Below are 24,543 nucleotides of genomic sequence, written 5' to 3' on the forward strand. Positions count from 1 at the left end.
CGATCGTGGACGAAAAAGGGGACCACTAATAAAACTGACAAGCTCAGGATGGGCCTCCACGGGGGCCTTACAAACTCGAGAGATCGAAAGTAACCACGTTATGGTCTGGAATAACTGATGACACAATCAACGACTGGGTCAGAACCAAACACGACATACACCATCACAAGAACCACCGCACACGCAGTCAAGGCCACTGACACAAGCGCAACCAGAGGGCATTGCATGCAGAGAACACATCCCACACACACATACTTTCACACCCCAACTCTCGTTAACAAAACTCTCCCTCGTCCCCAGACAGCACCCAGGAACACAAGCATTCACTTTCAGGTCCCGCCCACTGCAAAACATCGCGAGATCCACCCTTACCGCTGGGCTACAGCCTTTACACAGAGACTACGTTTCCCAGAAGACGCTGCGACGCGGGGCCAATCGTGATACAGCACCGGCGCGGCTTTGTGCGTCCGCGCCATCTTCCGGCTTCAAGCGGCGGGTCCGCCGGTACTAAGGTGGAAGCTCAGCCGGGGCTGAGGGGGAGTGCAGCCTCGGTAGCACCTGGACCCGAGGAGGCGGCAGGTGAGGAGCTCCGGAGGTTTCCGGGCCCTCTGGGGATGTTGCGAGAACGGGCGCCGCGGCCGGGCGGGTTTCGGGCCTGGGAAGAACCGGAATGTTTCGCTGTAGCATCTGTCTGTGGGTTCCCGTGCTCTGGACTACGTTTCCCATCGGCCCCGGCTGGCGCTCCCTTTTGGCGTCACGGCCCATTACCGGGGTCTGTGGACCCCTTAGGTGGGTGCGGAGAGGTCCCAACCCCGTGAAAATGTTTGAGGTCTTTTGCGTTCCGTTTTACTAATCGTTTTTTAAAAAAAAGAATTCTTGGGAGGAAGTCTTGTTTCACAAGATTCAAAGAGTTGGAAGATCCCAAAAGGTTTAGAAGCAGAGACATATACTTGGGAATATTTTAGGTGATTATGTTCAAAATCTGTGGGGAAAGGGTTGAGGAAATCCTGGGGCACGCATGTCGTAAAATGTTATAGATAATGCTAAAACAGTGGTCGTAGGAGGGAAGAGTCGTAACACGACATCAAGGAACATTTATAAAGATCTCATTCACACGTTGTTTACAATTAAATATTTATTAAAAAATAAGTATTTCACACGTGTCGGGCACTGTCCCAAACTCCTCTATAAACAGCTCAAGAAGTGGTTAAATGACGTCACTTTTAACACTTGGACGTTTTCTATTCCAATTTTTAGGGTGGTTTATTTTTTCCTTTTTTTTTTTTTTTTTGCCCATGTGTCCCAAGGTGGGTGGGTTTAATTTCTTTTTCTGAAAATCCTGATGTTGTACAAAGGTCCAGTTCTGAATGTCATTTATTCGTCAGTTGATGTCCTTCTGGCTGGGCTCACATTGATTCAACCACTCACCTACTTGTGAGCTGTTATGAACTAATTTTTGGTTCTGTCTTCCAGACAGAATATTTTGTCTGTGCAGCTTCACACACTGTTATCTCTGTGCAGTGGCCTGTTTACATAGGACCTACTCCCTCTAATTTACCCTCTGTATCCACATCCCATCTGTTGACTCAAGGCAGGGTTCACAAAATGGTGCCCACCAAGCCTTAAGTAGGGCCGTGGGCCTCTTTGTGAATTTGGAAGTTGAGAATGCTGGGGAGACTTCTGAAGGTGTTACATTGTGGGTGTGAGAGAGTTACGTGGTCAGGTTCTGGAAAGACTTTATTCTTGGAGGGGTTGATTTGAGTCTGGCCTCAGGACAGCCTTCCTTTTTTTCCTTTTTCTTTTAATTAAAAAAAAATTGACTTGAAGAGAGAGAGAAATATCGATTTGTTGTTCCACTTATTTATGCATTCATTGCTTGATTTTTTAAAATATATTTTATTGATTATGCTATTACAGTTGTCCCATTTCTCCCCCTTCATTCCCCTCCACCCTGCACACTCCCTCCCACCCACATTCTCCCCCTTTAGTTCATGTCCATGTGTCATAAGTTCTTTCGCTTTTACATTTCCCATACTATTCTTGCCCTCCCCCTGTCTGTTTTTTACCTACCATCTGTGCTACTTATTCTCTGTACCTTTTCCCCCTCTTCCCTCCTCCCACTCCCCTGTTGCTGTCCCTTCATTTCTGTGGTTCTGTTCCTGTTTTAGTTGTTTGCTCAGTTTGTTTCTGTTTTAGGTGTGGTGGTTAATAATTTGTGAGTTTGCTGTCATTTTACTATACATGTTTTTTATCTTCTTTTTCTTAGGTAAGTCCCTTTAACATTTCGTATAATAAGGGCTTGGTAATGATGAACTCTTTGAACTTGACCTTATCTGAGAAGCGCTTTATCTGCCCTTCCATTCTAAATGAAAGTTTTGCTGGATAGAGTAATCTTGCATGTAGGTCTTTGGATTTCATGACTTGGAATACCTCTTTCCACCCCTTCTTGCCTGTAAGGTCTCTTTTGAGAAATCTGCCGACAGTCTGATGGGGACTCCTTTGTAGGTAACTGTCCCCTTATCTCTTGCTACTTTTAGGATTTTTTCCTTCATTTTTATCTTGGCTAATGTAATTATGATGTGCCTTGGTGTGTTCCTTCTTGGGTCCAAGTTCTTTGGGACTCTCTGAGCTTCCTGGACTTCCCGGAAGTCTATTTCCTTTGCCAAACTGGGGAAGTTCTCCTTTATTATTTATTCAAATAAGTTTTCCACTCGTGGCTGTTCCTCTTCCCCTTCTGGTACCCCTATAATTCAGATGTTGGAACGTTTAAAGATGTTCTGGAGGTTCCTAAGCCTCTCCTCATTTTTTTGAATTCTCATTTCATCATTCTTTTCTGTTTGGTTGTTTCTTCCTTCTGGTTCACTCCATTGATTTGAGTCCCAGTTTCCTTCCCATCACTATTGGTTTCCTGTGCATTTTCCTTTGTTTCACTTAGTGTAGCCTTCATTTTTTCATCTAATTTGTGACCAGATTCAACCAGTTCTGTGAGCATCCTGATCACCAGTGCTTTGAACTGTGTATCTGATAGGTTGGTTATCTCTTGGTCACTTAGTCGTATTATTTCTGGAGCTTTGATCTGTTCTTATGTTTGAACCACAATGTTTTGGTCTTGTCGCACCTTTTACATAGTCAGGGGCAGAGCCTTAGATGTTCACCAGGGCAGGGCAACCCAGTCCCTGCGTTGTGATGCTGCATGTGGGGACGTGGCCCAAGAGGGAACAGTGATGCTTGCTTTGTTGTCTGTTGGACCTCAGTTCCTTCTGCCACTTCCCTTAAGCAAACGGCCTTTCTGGTGCTGATTCCCATGTGGGTGGGCTTGTGTGCATTCTAGGACCCTGTGGGTTTCTCCAACGAATTCTCCTGTGAGTCTGGGAGTCTCTCCCTGTCCCTCAACCCTCCACATGTTTTCAACTGGTGTTCTGAGGCTTTATTCGTGGCGCTGGGACCCTGGGTTGCTAACTCTGTCTCTCTCCCCAGTTATCTGCTTGTGAATGTGGGACCTCTATCAGGTCAGCCAGCCGCCTTGTGCGCAGTGCCTTGCTTCACAATTGCCGCCTCACTGGGTCTGCCCGTTGCCACCCCGCGCCCGGGGTCGGCCAGCTGCCACCTGCATGCCCAGGGTCTGCCCTCTGCTATCTTGTGCGCTTGGGGTGCCTTGTACGCTCAGTGTCACCACTTCTTATGCTGCCACCCCTCTCCACTCGCTTGGCTACCGACTCCACCCCTCTTACCGGCCTGGATGAATGTCTGTTTCAGCTTCTTGGCTGTCCAACTTCCATACTGTTCAATTTTCTGTCAGTTCTGGTTGTTATTTTGTTTCTAAATTTTTGTTGTCCTTATTTTGGTTGTGGGAGGAGGCACAGTGTGTCTACCTACACCTCCATCTTGGCCGGAAGTCTCCCATTGGTCGATTCTTATATGTTCTCTGACTGGGGATCAAATCCACAATCTTGGTGTATCAGGGCAACACTCTCCCCGACACCATGTCGTCTCTGTCACTGGACCAGGTCTAAGTAGCCCCATCTCAGATTTCCATCAGTGACGAGGTGGAATTCTCTGGGTATTTAGGGGAAATGGGAAAGGCTATTGGTTCCCTGTTTGTCCTTGCAGCAGCTAAAGCTGAGTTTTTCAAAATTGGGTGAGAGCCACAGTTTGTCCCAACTCCCTCTAATTTGTTGGTAGGTGGGTGTTCAGGGGATGGGGACTTGTAACTGTGGCATTCTAGGGGGTGCAAGGCAAACCTGGTCTCTCATGTTTGCTGTTTTTTTCCCCCAGTTCTGCCATCTCAGGACTCTGCTCTTCCCCAAGAGAGGAGCCTGGAGGAGGCCTCATCAGCCCATGAAATTCTGAAAGTCATGTCCATCGTGAGTTTTAAGATCATGTAAATACTTGCTTTCCTTATCCTGAACCTTCCTTCACACGGACTTTCCATCCAAGAATCTGGTTCTCCGAGTTTCCCATTTTCAGGAGTAAGAGGGCCGGGCAGCTAGTATCTTCTTCTATTGCCCTCTTCTATAGAAAAACATTTGTTTGGTTTTTTTTGTTTTTGGGTTTTTTTTTTAATTCCATAAAAATCTGAAATATTAGGTGTTACATGGAGAATTCAGTACATGCCAAGGACAGAGTAACTCACAGTTGGGAAAACTCCAATTAGCTGGATTTTTATTTTCATCCCAGATCTGTGTACCAGAGCTTTGGTTGTAGTAAAAAGGGACATTCAAGAACACCTGTTCATGCCCTTGTTCTCCTGCCATCTGCTCACAGCAGAGGCCTCCAGCCCCAGTTGTCTTTTCCACCAGCACATCCCACTCCTACAGAGACTTCCTGCATCACCTCTCATCCCCCAGAGAGACACTTCTGTGATGTACGCGCGTAACACACCTGCCTGTCATTGCAGGGGTCAGACTTGTTCAGGGATGTGGCCGTCGTCTTCTCCCGAGAAGAATGGGAGCGGCTGACGCCTGCCCAGAGAGATCTGTACAGAGACGTCATGTTGGAGATCTACAGCGTCCTGCTCTCACTGGGTAAGGGCTCCTGCTCTGGGACTTTGCGGGTTACCGTTGGGCAAGGCTGTTCCTTCCTTGTCAGTTTCGGGCCACCCTTTGAGTGGTTAAAGGGCAGCTCCGTGGGCTGAAGCTATATTGTCCCCAGCCCTGAAGTGACTGTCACATCTTCCCCTGTCCCTTCCTGCAGTGGCCTCTCGTTCTCGATAACCAGGCCCTAGACCCAAATTCTGGGCTCTGCATCATAAACGGTGTCACATTCTTTCTTGGGTCCAGATCTTGCCATTTCCAAACCTGATGTGATCTCCTTCCTGGAGCAAGGCAAGGAGCCCTGGAGGGTGGAGGAGGCAGCGACCGGAGGCCTGTGCCCAGGTGAGTGAGGCACGGCGGGGAGGAGAGAGGCCACAACAGAAAACCGTCCAGCTGGTCAGCGAGGAAGCAGGCCCTTGGAGGTAGACAGTGTTTCCTCCAAGAACTCAGCGGTCAGGTCCAAGTTGTCATCTCTGGCATTTTGTCAGCAGCATTAGACAAATGTGGTTTCCTTCCTGAAGCATTTGTGTATTTAGGTCATCAGTAGCTCTCTCATCACTTTGCTCGTTAAACGGCCTTCATCCTCCTCCCTTGGATCTTCTTACCTTCCCTAGATGTCGGGCTCAGATGGCGGCCTCCTCCTTCCTGTGTGTTCTCACTCCTCCGGACCCTTTCTGTTACCGTGCTGAACACCGTCCATGCTTGGCCTGTCCAGTGTGGTGCCACTGTATGGTCATTGAAACTTATTTATTTGTTTATTTTTAAAGATTGTATTGATTTATTTTTAGAGAGAGGGGAAAGGAGTGAGAAAAAGAGAGAGAAACATCAGTGTGTCATTGCCTCTCACACTTCCCGCACTGGGGACCTGGCCCACAACTCCAGGCATGTTCCCTGACTGGGAATTGAACTGGCCCCTTGGTTCACAGGCCAGCGCTCAATACACTGAGCCACACCAGCCAGGGCTGAAATTTAAATTAATTACAATGAGATACATTTAAAACTTCAGTACCTCAGTTGCAACTACCATATTTCAAATGTTCAGGAGCCACTTTCTGGCTCATGGCCAGTGTATTGGACAACACAGATACATAACATCTCTATCACTGCAAAAAGTTCTGGCAGAGAACACAAATGGTCACCTTCACCTTTGTGTCTCCCTCACACTCCGGTGGCTAATGTCCAGCTGCCTTCTGATTGTGTCCCCCAGGGTGTTCACCAAGCGCGCCAAAGGGAACAAGTCCCAAAAGGAGTCTTGGATCCACCCGGACAAGTCTACTCTTCCCCATTCTGCATTTCGGTAACAGGGCACTTGATTGTTTAGCCTGCTCAGGTCAAAAACTCTTGATGCACCCTGGCCGGGTGGCTCAGTTGATTGAAGCATCTTCTGGTACACCAGAAGGTTGCGGGTTTGATCCCTGGTCAGGGCTCATACAGGAGGCAACCGGTTGATGTTTTTTTTTTCTCTCTCTCTCCCTTCCTCACTCTCTAAAATCAATAAGCATGCCCTCAGGTAAGGGTTAAAAAAATAACTCCTGATGCATCCTTGTCTTTTCTCTCCTACACAGTTGTTTAGTCTGTCAGCAAATCCTGTTCTTTCTACTTCCAAATATACCCAGAATTCAAGCACTCGTAACCAGCACCCCTGCCACCACCCCCACCATCTGCTTTGGCGGGGACTGTTGCGGTATCCCGCTCCCATCCCTCTGCTCCCACTCTGGTCTCTTCAGTGAGGGTGAATGACATCCCTGCTTAGAACCTACCAAAGACTTTGCATCTCACTCAAGAGAATCTCCAGAATCCATAGCATGGCCTAGAAGGCTCTGTCTGTGCTGTCCAGTAGAGTACCCACCAGTCACATGTGCTATTCAGATTTTTATTTTAACTAAAATTAAGTAAAATGTACCCCAGCTGGGTAGATGAGTTGGTTAGAGAGTCGTCCCAATATGCCAAGGTTGTGGGTTCGATCCCTGGTCAGGGCACGTACAAGAGTCAACCAATGAATGCATGAATAAGTGGAAGAACAAATAGATGTTTCTCTCTCTTGCCTCCCCTTCCCTCTCTCCCTTTTTTCTCTGAAAATACTACATCAAAATTCAGAGTCCTTCATTCTCTGAAATCAATACATCAAAATTTTAAAAATAAAATTGAGTCAAATATAAAATTCTGCAGTGGCACCGGCCGCATCTCAGACACGTAGTAGCTGTGCATAGCTAGCGGATGCTGTGTTGGACCGTGCAGAATGGAACGTTTTCAGTGTCAGAGAAAGTTCTGTTGGACTGTGTTGCTCTTTGGTCTCTTCCCCTCTGACTTCCTCTCTTGTCACGCTCCCCATCGCTCATTTGTTACAGCTGCACAAGCCTCTTTCCTGGCCCATTCACATAGGGGTTGGCAAGTGTTTTCTTCCAAGGGCCAGACACTAACTCTTTCAAGCTGGCGGGCCATGTGGTCTGTGTCACAGCTCCTCACCTCTGCTGTGGTAGCTTGTACCCTGGCTTTGACACAGCTGGCACATTTCTGCCTTGGCCTCTGTTTTTGCTGTCCCCTCTGCCCAGGGTGCTTCTGCTCGGGAAGGAGCATTTCTCAGCCTCAGCAAGGTTGACATTTCCTGCAGGAGTGTTCTTTACCGCAAGGGGGCCAACCTGTGCACGGTGGGGTGGTGAGCAGCCTCCCTGGCCTCCACACACTACAGGCCAGTAGAGCCCTGCCCTCGCTTGTGACCACCAAAAACATCTCCAGATATTGCCAAGTGCCCCAGCAGGGGTAAGAGCTTCCGTGATTGAAAGCCAAAGTCACAATGTAAGGTAACACCAAAAACATATCTATAAACAGTTTTCACAACATACAACATATTGTAAGAGAATTTCGAATGGAGGACAAAGAACTAAGGCTCCCAGGCATGGCGGGTTCTTCTGCAAGGAAGTCGGGGAGGGGCAGTCTTACGGACCAAGCCCTTTACCTGTGGGGTCTTGACACTCTCTGTAGGAATGTCAAGATTGGCTTAACTTTCTAGGACACCGGGGAACTGGAGAATTGCTTCATGTGAGGGTAAAACGACAAATGTTTGGTGACCCGAAGTGTCAGAAGTGAAGAGTGGCATTGAGAGGCTCCCCAAAAGGACCCCCGTACCTGTTAAGTGGTCACTCTTCATTCTCCCCCGCACCCCCAGCCCCTGACACCCACTAATCTGTCTGTATCTATAGATTTACTTACTCTGGAGATTTTACATAAGTGGAACCGTCCACTATGTGGCCTTTTGCGTCTGGTTTCTTTTTACCCAGCATAATGTGCTTATAGTTTATCCACATTGTAGCATGTGATAGGGTTTCCTTCCATTTTAAGGCTGTTTATATACGCCACAATTTTTATCCATTCATCTGTTGACAGACTGTGGGGCTCTTTCCTGAATAATATTGCACTGAACATAGGTGTGCAGACATCTCTCATAGAGGCCACTTTCACTTCTTTGGGCTAAGTACCTAGAAGTGGAATTGCTGGGTCGTATGGTAGTTCTAGATTTAGTTTTTTTAGGAACATGCATCCTGCTCTCCACCTTGACTGCACCATTTCACCAACAGCGCATAAGGGCTCCAATTTCTCCACATCCTTGTCAGCAGTGGTTATTTTCTGTTCTGGGTTTTTTGTTTTTTGTTTTTTTTTCCCAATAGTGGCCATGCTTATGGCTGTGAGGTAGAATCTCATAGTTTTGGTATGCACTCGTCTAGTGGTTGGTGATGTTGAGCATCTTTTTGTATGCTTGTTGACCATTTATGTATCTTTTTTTTGGAAAATGTCCATTCAAGTCCTTTGCCCATATTTTTAATCAGGATGGGTTTTTGTTGTTGAGTTGTAGGAGTTCTTTATATAGTCTGGGTATTAACCTGTTATCAGATACATGATTTGGAAATATTTTCTTCCATTCTGTAGGTTGTGTTCTTACTCTGTTGTTTCCTTTGATGCCTGGTTGTTTTCAAGTTTAATGTAGTTCCATTTGTCTCTTTTTGCTTATGGTGCAATATCCAAGAAAGTACTGCCAAATGCAATGTCATAAACTGTCCCCCCATGTTTTCTTCTAGGAGATTGATAGTTTTGGTTCTTTGTTTCAGTCCTCCATCCATTTTTAGTTAATGTTTATATTTGTTGTGAGGTAGGAGTCCTTTCTTCTTGGGCATGTGGATATCCAGTTTCCTCAGCATCATTTGTGGAAAAGCAGTACTGTCGTCCTTTCCTCATTGTATGGACTTGGACCCTTGTCAAAGATCATCTAACCACATGCATGAGGGTTTATTTCTGGGCTGTCTATTTTTGTTCCATTAGTTGACATGTCTGCCTTTGTGCCGGTATCACACTGTTTTAATTACTGTTGCTTCGTCACCTGTTTTTTAATTGATTTTTTTTTTTTTAGGGAGAGAGGGGAAACATTGATTTATTCTTCTGTCCACACATTCACTGATTGATTCTTGTATGTGCACTGACCAGGGATTAAACCCACTCACTACCTTGGTCGACACTCTAACCAACTGAGCCACCAGCCAGGACTATCTGATATTCTTTTTTTTTTTAAGATTTATTTATTTATTTTTAGAGAGAAGGGAAGGAGGGAGAAAGAAAGGGAGTGAAACTTCAATGTGTGGTTGCCTCTCACACCCCCCTGCTGGGGACATGGCCCACAACCCAGGCATGTGCCCTGACTGACTGGGAATCAAACTGGTGACCCTTTGCTTCAAAGTCCTATGCTCACTCCACTGAGCCACACCAGCCAGGGCTGATATTCTTTATGAGCACCTTTGCTTCCTGCCCCTCACACTGAGGGTTGTTTTACCCTCACACTGTAACTATTTCTTTATTAGCCAAGTGGGTGGGTTCCTATTATTTCAATAAAATGGGCTGCTGCAGCTGAAGTCACGTACCAGGTGGAATCAGGATCCATTACGCCATTCAACTTCTTGCAGTTTGAGCAGCAAAGAGAATTTTGGAAGATGCTACCCCCATTAAATTGGGGTCTGATTCTCTAAACAAGGAAGCAGACCCTTCTTTTTCCCAGATCACCTTTAGGCAGTGGAAAGGACCAGGAGAGACAGGTTCTGTTGACACCACCTCCATCCTTGGTGTTCAGCTGAAGTTCAGAGATAGAAGGCATCCCAGCAGAAGACTGTCGCTGGGTTTTTACACTTCCAGGGGACATGTGATCATAGGTCCCCACGTAGCACCACAGCCCCCAGCAAACAGATACACCACTGCGTTCCTTTGGCCAGAGGAAGATCCAGCCACCTTTGCTGTCATTTCTTAAAATCCACTTTATCGAGGTTATCATTTATATTCAGTGAATGTAATATTGAATATTTTAAGTGTGATATTTTAAAGTTGAAAGTTTATATTTAAAGCTTAAAATACTACTTAAAATTTAGAATGTAATATTTTGATGAGTCTGGACAAATGTATGCATATAACCACCACCACAATTGAGATAGAGGATATGGCTCTTATAATGGCTCCTATAACCTCCTCCTTCATGACCTCACCCATTTATGGTATTTCCTCTTTCTTTACACTCTGTTTTCTAATTGCTTAGCCACATTCAGGAGCCCATAGGTATTATCCTTAGTCTAAATTTTAAAATTTTTACTATACAACTTCCTTTTTCTGGAAAAGGAAAAAACTAATACATTCTTGCTGTTTTGTTCCTTTCCAGTCTTGGAGTCGAGGTATGATACTCAGGTCTTATCTCTGAAGCAGCCCGTTCGTGAAGCGCTGTCACCCGGGTGCGAGAGAACGGAAAGCCTTACAAGTCATGCTCCCGAATACTCGGGTTCCCAAGATGACTGGGAATGCAGAACTCAGTGTGACAGACAGCAGGGGAGTCCAGATGGACATCTGAGTCAAATGGTAATCAATCATGAGGAAATGCCCACTTTCGACCCACAAGCATCCCTTACTTTTTATCAGAAAATCCATCCTGGAAACAAATCCTATGCATATAATGATGGCAGAGAAGACTTCTGGCCAGAGGACTTCCTTATTAACCATCAGGGAATTCACGCTAATGAGAAACCCTATAAATGTAAGGAGTGTGGGAAGGCCTTTAAATATGGTTCTCGACTAATTCAACATGAGAATATTCATTCTGGTAAGAAACCCTATGAGTGTAAGGAATGTGGGAAGGCCTTCAATTCGGCTTCAAATTTCATACAACACCAGAGAGTCCATACTGGTGAGAAACCTTATGAATGTAAGGACTGTGCCAAGGCCTTCAGTCGGAGCTCCCAGTTGATTGAACATCAAAGAATTCATACGGGGGAGAAACCCTATCAATGTAAGGAATGTGGGAAGGCCTTCAATCGGATATCACATCTTAAAGTACATTATAGAATTCATACGGGCGAGAAGCCCTATGCCTGCAAGGAATGTGGGAAGACCTTTAGTCATCGGTCTCAGTTGATCCAACATCAGACTATTCATACTGGCAAGAAGCTCTATGAATGTAAGGACTGCGGGAAGGCCTTCAATCAGGGCTCAACCCTTATTCGACATCAGAGAATTCACACTGGTGAGAAGCCCTATGAATGTAAGGCCTGCGGGAAGGCCTTTAGGGTGAGCTCACAACTTAAGCAACACCAGAGAATTCACACTGGAGAGAAACCCTACCAGTGTAAGGTGTGTGGTAGGGCTTTCAAACGGGTCTCGCACCTTACTGTGCATTATAGAATCCATACGGGTGAGAAACCCTACGAATGTAAGGCGTGTGGGAAGGCCTTCAGCCACTGCTCGCAGCTCGTTCAGCATCAGCTCATTCACACTGAGGAAAAGCCCTGTGACTATAAGAAAGAGGGGAGGACTTTCCATTGTGATTCAGCTACTGTTCAGCATCAGAGAATGCAAAGCAGAGAAACACAAGTGAATATCATAAACGTAGAAAAGCCTTCCATCAGCACTTACCCCTTGTTGATCATCAGAGAAATTATGTTGGCCAGCAACCACATGAGTGGGAGCAGTGGGGAGAGCCCATTGGCTTAGGCTAATCGCAGCTTTGTCCTTTCATCTCGAGGTAAGACTTGAATGTACTGCGAGTCAGAATGCCTTCATTCAGAGCTGTCCCTTCTCCCAAGTTACAAAGTTCATACCGAAGGAAAATTTTATGGATACAAAATGTTTAGACCATGATAGTCAAAGAAGCAAGGACAGGTTGGAAAAAATGTCTCCTAACACATTCTTGATTCACCTTTTATATCTACCATGTTATAATTTAAGTAGCCAAAAGTTTTCATTTTCTTACAAAGTGAAAAGGAAAAATAACTAAAACAGCAGAATTACTCTTGGGTTAACGAGGAAATAAATCACACAGTTACCATAAACAGTGAAGAAAAGAATAAATTAGAGTCCCTGGCCAGGGAGCTTGGTTGGAGCTCCTGGTATGCCAAGGTTGCCGGTTAATCCCTGGTCAAGGCACATCCAAGAAACAACCAATAAATGTATAACTGAGGGGGACAAAAATCCATGTTTCAAAGAGACGAGAGTTTTTGTACATTCCAACAGATGTAGCTGATGCCACTCAGAGGAATTTTAAAGATTTTATGTATTTTTAGAGAGGGGAAGGGAGGAAAAGGGAGAGAAACATCAATGTGTGGTTGCCTCTCACGTGCCCCCAACTGGGGGGGCCGCCCCACAACCAAGATGTGCCCTGACTGGGAATTGAACCAGTGACCCTTTGGTTCATAGGCCAGCATTCAATCCACTGAGCCACACCAGGCAGTGCTACTCACAGGAATTTTTATGACCTTTAAATTCATGAAAAACATGAAAACCTGTAAGGTTATATTTAAATATTCTAAATGTGCTATTCAAGAAGCCAGAAAAGAGAACAGCAGACATCCAGATGATGAAAGAACAAGTCAGTACAAAATAATGAAGTAGAAAGTGGTTATCTTACAGCAATCTTAGTTTTCACATCTTCCTGACCCAAGAGTAAACTAAATTTAGCATATGGTTTCTCAATTTCCATGATGTTCGATTGTTTTGGGTTATCTTTTATAACATTGCAGAGAGAAGGGGTTGGTTGCTTACCTACCAGCCATACCCAGTTCCCCTTCTTGTTGGCAGCCCCTGTGTCTTGCCTTAGAATCTGAAGGTGTTAGGGGCTAATTTCAGCCTCCTTTGCAGCTCAGGTAGGCCACTGTGTTCCAGGGACCTGCTGGGCTTCTGGGAAAGATTTTCCTAATTCAGAAGAGACATATATTAGGAAGACTTTCCTCGTTTTCTGCTGTTAAACATTTTCCTATGAGATTGTGATGTCTGGAGTTGCTGCAGCCATTTTGGGGTCAAGAGGAGAAGACAGAAGCTGATCTGGAAACCAATTCTGAAACTGTTTCTTTGATGCCTTGTTATATAAGAAAAAGAAATCTTTATTGCTAAAGTTAATTTTAATTGGATATCTTGTAAATTCACAGCCATAAACATTCTGAATTACAATATTTCAAATTTTAGTATGATTGGTAAATGTGGCCTGGATATCAATACCTGCTTTTTAAAATTTGACATTTTTCTTTGTGGCTAAGTACAAGATTGATTTTGTTTATGTTTCTTAACATTGAAAAAGACTACATACTGTTTTTTGTTTGCTTGAATACAGGGTTCTGTTTAAGCCTGTGGATTATAATGACAAAATTCTTCATGTTCGTATATTATTTGATATATTGGATCAGAATTTCCTAAAATTGAAATTCTTGGACCAAGATTGTGAATTTCCAGAGATTTTTACTTTTTAATTTATGTTGTTTGACTGTGACTTAAGTCCTATTTATGAATCATACCTTTTATCATTATTAATATCTTATTGTGCCAGGGATAGTGATCAACAAACCAAATCTGGCTTGCTGCCTGGTTTATAAATAAAGTTTTGTTGGAACAGCCATGCTCATTTGTTTGTTGTCTACTAAGGGCAGAACGGAGTGGCTGCAAGGAAGACTGACTGGCCAGGCAGCCTGCGTTTGCTGTCTGTCACTGAAGATAAGTTTGCCACCCTGGCCAGTGCAACCCAGTTGGAGTGTCATGCTGTACACTGGAAGGTTGTGGGTTTGATTCCCAGTGAGGGCACATAGGAGAGACAACCAATGTATATTTCTCACATCAATGTTTCCCTCTCCCTCCCTTCCCTTCTCTAAAATCAATAGGCTGTCCTCAGGTGAGGATTTAAAAAAAAGTTTGCCAGTTGTGACCTAGTGTGGTCCTCTATTTTATTACCATCCTGTATAACACTAATAATAATGATTTTATCTTTGTTTAGCTGGTATGTTTTTGCTCATCCATTTATTTTCAACCCCTGTCATTTTAGTTACTTCTTTAAAAAAAAAATCACGCTGATTTTTTTACGCTTGCTTTAAAAAAAATTTACTTATTGTTTGTTGTTCAAGTACAGTTTTCTGTCTTTTACTCCCATCCCAGCCTTATGCTGATTTTTGAAAACTTAAACTGAATTTTTCTATAGGGAAATTTATATTTTTATTTAGTGTGCTAATTCTTTATTCCTTTTATTTTGCATTTATATTATCTTGGTCTTTTCTTATGTTGGCTCATTATTCCCTTTTTCTCTTGCTAAACTGGAACTTCCTACTGTGGTTGAGATGGTGATCTGCCCATTATTTATTATTATTAGGTTTTATTTTTTTGTGAAGACAGGGAGGGAGACAGAGAGGGAGAGGAACATCAGTGTGTGAAAGAAACATTAATTGGTTGCTTCTTGCACTCATCCCAAACAGGGACCTGGCCTGAAATCCAGGCATGTGCCCTGATTGGGAATCGAACTAGCAACCTTTTGGTTTGTGGGATGATGCCCAACCTACTGAGCCATACCAGGCAGGGTGATCTTCCCATTATTTTTTGGTAAGAATGAGAGCACTATTACACTTTCTCCCCTACAGTTTTCTTTGCCACTCTCTGAGACATCACCCTTGTTTTCTCTTTCCGTTCCTTCCCTTACTCAATGAAGATTTTTAGCCTAAACCTTTTATTTTTGCTTCTGTTTCATTTATTTGATGCTTCCATTACTGCCATTCCCACTCATGATTTCCATTTAAATTTAAACGTACTGAGTAACACTTATTACTAGCCACCATTTCCTTTCATTGTTTTTCCGATCTTCAGGAATAGTTTTATATCAAGTGATAATTGGTTAGACTGTTTTATTGAGTATTTATATTTATCTCAACAAATGGTATATAGCTGGTATTCTTGGAGTCCTTACATGTCAAAAAAAAGCTTCTTGTATCCTCACAAATTATACTTAAGAAAAAAGATTTTATTTATTTATCTTTAGAGGGGAAGGGAAGGAGAGAGGGAGAGAAACATCAATGTATGGTTGCCTTTCATGCGTCCCCTGCAGGGAGCCGGCCTGCAACCCCCGTATGTGCCCTGACTGGGAATCGAACTGAGATTGTCTGGTTCGCAGGCCCATGCTCAATCCACTGAGCTACACCAGCCAGGGCTACAAAGTACACTTTTGGCAGAACATTCTCATTATAGTTGTTTTCTCAATAATCTGTAGATGTCCCTTCACTGAATTCTGGTCTTCTCAAAGAACCCAAAGCTGATCTGATTCTCTTAGCTTATGTGGATGTATTTGTTTTATGTTGCTGTAACAAATTGTCAAAAACTTAGTGGCTTAAAACAGATTGCCCTGGTGAGGAACTCAGTTGGTTAGATCATTGTCCAGATATGCCAAAATTGTAGGTTTAATCCTTGGTAAAGCCACACACCAGAATCAACCAATAAATACATAAATGAGCAGAACAACAAATCAATATTTCTCTTTTAAATCAATAAACTTAAATTTTTTTTCGAGTTTCTTTCTATTCTCAGAATCTAGGAACTTAAGCTGCATAGGTTTAGTCTCACGTCCTTTTTTCTTTTTCTGGCCCAAGGAAATCATTTTCTAAATATTGCTTCCTTAGTACTTTTCAATTTTTAAATTTTATTTCTATTTACAAACTTTAATGTTTTGAATCCTCATGATTAAAAAACTTGAAGATGTAAAAAAGGCATGCAGGAACAAGTCTTCCTATCTTTTTTTCCCTTTTGTTACAGCAACAGAATACCACCTCTCTGGCTTTGATTCTCAAAGTGTGATTCAACCGTTCTGCCTACCTCACTTCTTTTAATGTCAGTAATTGTAATTCCTCAAAATAACCCTGCCATCAGGTTTATTTTTATTCTATTTTAATAATTTTTATTTTAATTTCTTTACTTGAGAGAGAGACATCAATTTGTTGTTCCACTTTCTACACATTTATTGATTGATTCTTGTATGTGCCAGGGATTGAACCCACAACCTTGGTGTATTGGAACAAGGCTCCAACCAACTGAACACCTGGCCAGGGCAGATTATTTTCTTTAGGAGAAAAAAAAAAGAATAAAACATGTAGAAAGTTAATATCAATCATTATTCAATATCAGAGAATTCATACTGGAGAAAAGTCCTAGGAATTTAAGGATTTTGGAAAGACCTTCAGAAGGACCCGTAATGTACTATCAAAGAATTCATATTGGTGAGAAGCCATGTACATATAACGGGCAGGAGCAGGTCTTCAGTCATTTCTCGTATCTTCCACTGCAGAGGATCCATACTGGTGAGAACCATTTCAATGTATAGAATGAAAAGCTTTTAGTCACTCGACACTGGTTATTACTCGACATCAGAAGACAGACTGGTGAGAGGCCTTATGAATGTAAGGAATGTGGGAAACCTCTAGGGTTACCTCACACCTCAACCAGCATCAAAGAATTCACACTGGTAAGGAACCCTCTCAATGAAAAGAATGTGGAAAGGCCTTCCAGCATCGTTCATATCTTCCTCAACATCAGAAAAACCCAGGCGAAAAAGCTTAGAACTGTACATTGTGGGAAGGACTTTGGGCAGTGTTCATAACTTGAGTGACATCAGAAAAACTCATTCTTTTCAAAAGAATAAATGAAAACAGCCTTAACCTATTTATTTATCTGTTTATTTATTTTAATCCTCACCTAAGGATATGGCTATTGATTTAGAGAGGAAGGGAGAGAGAGAGAAACATCAATGTGAGAGAGAAACATCGATTGGTTGCCTCCTATATGCAACCCAACCCGAGATCCAACCAGCTTGTAAGGTAGGTGTGTGCCCTGGCCAGGAATCAAACTCACGACCTTTTGGTGTACAAGACAACACTCCAACCAACTGAGCCGCCCAGCCAGGGCAGAAAATTCATTCTTTTTTTTTTTTTTTTATAGTATCACTTTACTTTTTGACATTTTATTTTATTTTTTTAAGATTTTATTTATCTTAAGAGGGGAAGGGAAGGAGAGAGGGAGAGAAACATCAATGTATGGTTGCCTTTCGTGCGTCCCCTGCTGGGAACTGGCCCACAGGGAACCTGCCTGCAACCCTGGCATGTGCCCTGACTGGGAATCGAACCACGATTGTCTGGTTCGCAGGCCCGCGCTCAATCCACTGAGCTACACCAGCCAGGGCAGAAAATTCATTCTTAATGTTTGTAAGAAATGTGAGAAGGTCTTCAGGCACTGTCATCTTCCTCAATGTGAAGGAGTTCATGCTACAGAAAACCCTCAAAAATAAGGGAAGGAAAGACTTCATTGGTCTCATCTGTCAAGGAACATCAAATACTTTATAATTATCAGTAACCTTTTCAAATGCAAAAATGCCTTTTATTCAATTCATGTTACACTCACCAACAAATGCATCATAGCATTCATCACCAACAACCATATTAATATAATGTAGAAAAACTCAACCCTGTAAACCATTAATTATTGGTATGCCAGCAAGAAACCATATAAGTGCAGAAGTTTTGGAAAGTCATCCTAATGTACAAAAAAGAATGTATAAGAAAAAATAATCCTGTGAATATCATGTATATGAGATGTAAGTTTAAAGAAATTTCATATTGATTTTTTAAAAGATTTATTTTTGAGAAAAAGGAAGGGAGGGAGAAAGAGAGAGAGGAACATGGATCAGTTGCCTCTGGTACTTGCCCCAACTTGGGACATATTCACAACCCAGTCACGTGCCCCTACCAGGGGCTATTCTTCACCTCGGGAAGCTGAAGTGGCTATCGAACTGGCTGTCCTTCACATTGGGGAACAATGCCCAACCAACTGAGCCACGCTGGTCAGGGCTCATATTAACTTTTTGAATTTAAGGAAAATTCATACTGAAGAATGTACCACGAGTAAAAGAAAAGCATGCAAGAATTGATGAGTCATTGTGCATCAGCAAATAGTGTATGAAACCCTTGATGTTTAAAACAACAGTTAAGCATTTAACTATCAAAGAATCTGAGGAAGGTGTAGAGAAGTCTGTACCTGAGTTTACCTGGTTAACTCAGGTAAAAATGTAATACATTAGATATTAACAGAGTATTTTTACATCATATGTCCTGCTCAGTGAAACGAGAACACTGTGATGCAAATGAGGTCAGCAGAGCCCAAACCCTGCCAGATGTGGCCTATGTCTGTACTCAAAAAAAGTGACCAGCTTAAATGCATTTATATTTATAGACCAGAAAACGGTAGCACTGGAAATAACGCGGGAACCAGAGACTGTCTGAGAAGCCAGAAACTGAACGTAACGTAGCAATGAACAGAATTCAAGAAAATAATGCGTGAACAGAAAAGTAGGTTTTATCAACCCGGAAGTCTTTTCTTCAAAAGGATAGTATAGACATTTAGTAAATTTCATTAAAATACTATAGAGAAGCAGTCCCCAACCTTTCTGGCACCAGGGACCGGTTTGGTGGAAGCTAGAAAAGGGAGACAGAGGACAGGAGGTGGGGAACAGGAGGTGGAGCTCAGGTGAGCCGGTCTCTAGGGGGGCTTCCTAATAGACCGGGGGTTAGGGGCCCCCAGCTGTGGAGTATGATTAAAAATGAGGAGGCTGTAATAGCACATATAAAGGGCATTTTAAAATGAGGTTAAACACTTGACACTTTTGTTGCCAATAAATTTCAAAGTTTAGTTGAATTTCACTTCCTAAAATGGAAAAACCAAATTTTCAGAATTGACTAAAGATTAGCAAAGGGCAGGTTTTATAGGGAATCCAACTGAGTTTTGTTTTTTTTTTTAATCAGTTAAGACTAAAGATTTACCAGGCTGTAAGGGTATACAAAATATTGATGATACAAATTTGCAAGTTTGGAAAGATGCAGATCTGATCAGCTCCTTTTGAGTCCTGTGTAATCTCAATACAGAAACCAAAACTTTCCAGATACCCTGAAGCTCCCAAATCACAAAACTTGTTGAGTGCCTACGAGTGCCAGGCACTTTTCTACATGTGAAATGTTTTAAATTTAAATTTAAAAATTGTAACTGCAATACATTTTATTTTTCTCTCTAAAATAAAATTTTAAAGCAGTAAGATAATTGTTGATATGTATTTTTAAGTTAGATTATTTGTTGGGAATTTAGGACATACCTGTCTAAGGTTGGTTATTCTTCCAGAGTTGAGGCTGCTTAACTAAAAAAGAGAGAAATATTTAAAAATCATTTGGTCCTTGCAGTAAAGGATGATACCACGTATGTAGCATTAAAATGTGATATCTAAAAATTATTAGCCACAACTTAGAATCATCTGAATGTTTCTTTTAGGATTATATCCATAGGTGATACAACAATAATGAAAACCCAGAGAACTGTAGCATCACTTTGTAAACAGGTCACCCGAGGTGCTGATGGTTTAAAAAGGAGGCCATGCCATGAACTATAAAGGTACCAGTAATGTTCTGCATCTTAGCTCAGATGGCGAGTTCGTGAATATTCTTCTCTAGATGAGCCTGCGACTTTTACAAATGCTTTTATATATGCATTTAATAGAAATTCAGTTTGGGAATATTCATCCTTCACATCTACCTATGATAGACCTCCTATTTGTCCCCAGAGACATTCTTTTCTGTCCATTGGCCTTGATTTTTGTTCATAGGTGGTAAAAATGGTGATGAGATCTTTAAAATACAGCAACTGTAGGAAGTGTGGGAGGAACTTCAGGTGTAGTTGTGGTCAGTTGATTCCAACCTATGTTTCAAACCACATCTGGAAATTATGCATAATAGCTGGTTTTTCTTTCATGATGTGTGATATTAAGGCCCTCCCATGGGATATATATATATATATATATATATATATATATATATATATATGAGAGAGATTGATTTGTTCCACTAATTCATGCATTCTCTGGTTGCTTCTTGCATGTGTCCTGACCAGGGATCAAACCCACACACAGCCTAGGTATGTGTCCTATGTGGGATCCAGCCCACGACTTTTTGGTGTATGAGAGGCCATTCCAACAAACTGAGCCGCCCCACCAGAGCTCCCTTCTCATCTGCAAAAGCTCCAGGAACGCCACACTGTGTGACTCTGTTCCTGCTACAGGTTTCCGGTCACCTGGAAAGGCCATCCCTCACCTCATTGGCTGGTAGGCCCAGCTCAGACACTGCCCCCAAAATGAATTCCCTGCTGTCCCTGCACTTGGTACATTCACAGTGGTGGATGTGTCCCTCAGGTGTGTGGTAGTAAATTATTTAAAGATCTACATTTTTATATTTAAATATTAACCACGGTAGCAACAGGAATGTTACCTCTATAGAGTTGAACAAACTAAAAGTAAATGATTATATACAATATTATATTAGCTTCAGGTGTACAACATAGAAATTAGACACATATAACTTACAAAGTGATCCCCCCTGTAAAATTCTTGTACCCACCTGACACTATACACTAGTTATTATATTATTGACTGTATTCCCTATGCTGTACTTTACATCCCTGTGACTATTTTTATACCTGGCGATCTGTACTGCCCAATCCCTCCATCTTTTTCACCTAACCCCCTCCTCCCATCTGGTGACCACCAATTTGTTCTTTGTATCTATGAGTCTGTTTCTATTTCGTTTGTTCATTTATTTTGTTTTTTAGTTTCCCCATATAAGTAAATCATATGGTGTTTGTTTTTCTCTGACTGATTTTATTTTGCAAAATGCCCTCTAGGTCCATCGATGTTGCCACAAATGACAAGACTATTTTTAATTATGGCTGAGTAATGAGGAATTATTATTTTATATAAAATAGGTTTTCTGGTTCTTAGTGGAGGGGTGCGGGAAGACTTACCTAAGATCCTAGTATTATTTTAACAGTCATATGCTTAGCTTTGTATTTCCCCCTCTTTGGACAACCGCCGTGGCATTTAAAGTACGTAAAATTTCTAATAAACTCGGTGTTCCCTTCTTATGTCTACTGTCGGGCCATTCCTCCGCCAGAGTCTTAGGGTGTCGTAAGGTCCGGTTCTTAGACTATTGTCTGTGGCAAGACTGAGGTCATTTTGTTCAGCCCAGGCTGCTGGCCGCCCTCAGCAGCATGGGTCTGCATAGCTGCCTCGGTGGGCAGAGACCATCAGCTTTTCTCTTAGTCGAAGCATCATTGAATCAGGTCCAGGCATTTCAAGAGAACCTTAAAAAAATACAAAACACAACACTGAAATACTGTCTAAAGAGAGTCCTAAAGAGGGGTGGAGGAGAAAGGGGTAAAATTTTCCTGAAAAGGTAGCTGCCACCCCTTCATCTAAAACTGAGAGGACATAACCCCCGAATATACCGTTTAAATTTGACCAGCTATGTCTTTCGGCTCCTTTGCTCTCTAATCATTCCCTCTAAGTTCTCTTGCCCCTGAGTGGAGGCGTCAGCAGGACGGAGAATAAACAAGGCCTCTACCAGGAAAATCTCAGCTTCCAGGATACAGAGCTGTTGTAGTTGGTACTTCTGCCCACACAGTGGCGCTGCTGCACTGCGAAACAGCCTCCGACGCTTCCGCAAAAGTATTTTCACCTAATATGACCTTTCCGATCCCACTTAATCTGGGGGATTTCATAGTGCTTTTCATCAGATCGCCTGAGAGAGGACAGGTAACGTTTCGACACGAGGAAATCTAGGAATAGGGTAATCTCCTCAGATCTTTGGTGGGCATTTACAGATCAGGCATAGAACCCATGAGTTTTTAAAAATTCATCTATTCCACATCTATTTATTGTTACCTGCTTTGTGACAGAAACTGTTGTAAACAGAAGTAAAAACAAACAGAACTATTCCCATGGCGGATATATTTTTAGCAAGGGAGTTAGACAATACACATACAAACAAATAATAGAGAATGTCATATCAGACAGTACAATAATTACAAAGCATGTTAATGGAACATTATGGTAGATAGTGCTATTTTCTCATTACACATACAATCAAGTTCACTTCAGCTTTCAGTCCCTATTGCAAACATTGCGTCAACCCTACCAGTTGAATTCAGTCACTTTTTTTTTCTTTCAAGAGGGAGTGAGGGAATGGAATCTGGATGGTGGGGGCAACATGAGGCTTTTTGTCTCCTTGCCCGCCCCCAGCCCCCCCCCCCCGCCCCTGCCCGGCACTCCCACCACCAACATTGCCACAATAGGAAAAATAGAAGAAAGAGAATTTAATATTAACTTGCATCATTCTTTCTGAAAGTTTTCATCTGATACTATTCTTCTTCAGCCTAAGGAACTTTCCTAACATATATATATGCAGATGTGCTCATGAAAAATTCTTTTGGTTGCCTTTTACCGGAAAATGTTGTTACTTCGTTGGATATAGAATTCTCAGTTGATGATTGGTTTTCCTTATTTCCAGTGCTTTAAAGAAGTCTTTTCATTGACTTCCATCATTTCTGATGAAAAGTCAACAATAACTCATGCCGTGCTTCCCCCATAGCCACAGTATTGTTTCTATCTACTGTCAAAATTTCCTCTATCTTTGATTAACAGCAGTTTGTTTATAACATTCCTTGATGTGATTTTAGCTGTTTTTATCCTGCTTTTATCTTCCTGTGCTTTTTGAATCTGCAATTTTAAGCTAGAGATGGTTTGATTATTTCTTCAATTCTTTTTGTCCTCTGGGCACTCTCTGATGCTTTCAGGGAAATGTTTTTCATATTTTGTGCAGTTTATATCTGTTATCTGAACGTTAATTGGTCCAGTTTTTGTTTTGATGTTACATTTCTGTGGAAGATGCTAGGGAGCTGCAGGGTAGAACAAGAGGGTGAAGTAGGAGAATGTAACCCTGATGCTTTGTGTAGCTCTCCAGTAACAACAGTACAATCCTCTGTAGTTTATACATCTCTGAAAATTTGATCCCAGAAATGAATAATTACTCACCATGCATCCACACTGCACCAACAGGAGGGCAAGTAGCTAAGACATGAAATACTAAAGAAGCAGGTGAAGATTTGCTCAGTATTCAGGATTTTGAACCCAACGATAGCCATTTTTAATCACTTATGGTAATCAATACTTTTTACGTTGCAATTCTTAAAAATTGAGCTAAAGAAAAATGCCTCATAGTATGAAAAGATGGTCCTGAGACACAATGGAGAAAAAAATGTTTCAAAAATCAGTCACCATATAATTCCGTTTTTCTAAATTATTTGGTATAGAAATCTCAACTTGGGTATGAAAGAAAAATATGTATTGAGCTACAGGCTAAAAATGTTAATGGTGTTAGCAGCAGCCCCAAGCTCTGGTATTCTGGATGACTTTCATTGTTTCTTACTCCTTTACTCACTTTTTGACAATAAACATTTGAATTTTCTCTACTCTCTCTTCCTCTTCTCTCCTTTGTTTCTCCATTGCTCTTTTCACCATGCGATTTGCTATTGATTTTACTCATTCATTTGTGGTTTGTCTCCATCCACTTGAAAATAAGACCTAAATGGGCACAAAATTTTACCTGTTTTTCTCCTCTGCTGGAGCCTGAAAGACTCCCCTCCCTCCTTATTAGGTTCACCTTCCAAGGAAGGTAATACGAATCCCCTATACCAGGCGCCACTTCCACTCTGGTAAGGGTCAGAACGGGGTTCCATCCTCGCAGTCAGATCACATCTCCGAATAATAATAATAATATTTCCATTTTACAGGCGAGAAATGTACTAATTGACATTTCTGTTCTGACACTACATTTCAATTCTGTAGTCACAGAATTGATCAAACAGTCAAGGTTTCCAGTCACTGTTCTTAGTGTCGGAAAACAGCCCAGAAAGAAAATCACACTCCCAGGGACAGACTCGGCCTCGGCCAGATCCGAAGGACAAGGCGGTTACGCAGTCACAGGTTACAAAGCCACACCGGGGCACACCAGGGGCACGCCAAGGGCGCGGCGGTCCTTCGTCCAGTTCTGCTGCAGCACTTGGATGCAGTAACTAAGGACGCTTTGGTCTCCAAGGCCCGGGAGGGTAAGATGGAAGGGGTTACATTTAAACGGATGAGCACAGTCGCGCGCAGCTCCGCCGCGCTCGGGAATTCCAGGGCCTACGAGCTGTGTGACGTACTGGTGCCACGTCCTTTCACCTCCCATTCTCAGCAGCCGTCTCCTTTAAGCCACGCCCCGTCCCCGCCCCCCGCACCAGACTCCTCCCTCGTAGGCCGAACCCGACGAGATTCAAGATTCGGCGCCTG

The 24,543-nt window shown here is 42.6% G+C and overlaps 1 protein-coding gene across 5 annotated transcripts; it reads left to right on the forward strand.

Annotated features, from left to right (window-relative positions):
* The first annotated feature begins 477 nt into the window (after positions 1-477).
* On the forward strand, positions 478-14,268 carry ZNF582 (zinc finger protein 582). 5 transcript variants are annotated; one of them, XM_053672000.1, is made up of 5 exons: positions 478-579; positions 4,276-4,381; positions 4,898-5,024; positions 5,280-5,375; positions 10,723-14,268. In XM_053672000.1, exons 3-5 carry the CDS (start codon positions 4,991-4,993, stop codon positions 12,042-12,044), a joined length of 1,452 nt encoding a protein of 483 aa, XP_053527975.1. In that variant the 5' UTR covers positions 478-579; positions 4,276-4,381; positions 4,898-4,990; the 3' UTR covers positions 12,045-14,268. The 5 variants fall into 5 exon arrangements, with proteins under 5 accessions (XP_053527975.1, XP_037023935.2, XP_053527973.1 ...); XM_037168040.2 differs by having other exon boundaries at positions 4,276-4,364; XM_053671998.1 differs by lacking the exon at positions 478-579 and adding an exon at positions 587-789 and having other exon boundaries at positions 4,276-4,364.
* The last annotated feature ends 10,275 nt before the right edge of the window (positions 14,269-24,543 follow it).

The sequence above is a fragment of the Artibeus jamaicensis genome, unplaced genomic scaffold (genome assembly GCF_021234435.1).
Source record: "Artibeus jamaicensis isolate MK-2021 breed Jamaican fruit bat unplaced genomic scaffold, CSHL_Jam_final contig_723, whole genome shotgun sequence".
Classification (NCBI taxonomy): Eukaryota; Metazoa; Chordata; class Mammalia; order Chiroptera; family Phyllostomidae; genus Artibeus; species Artibeus jamaicensis.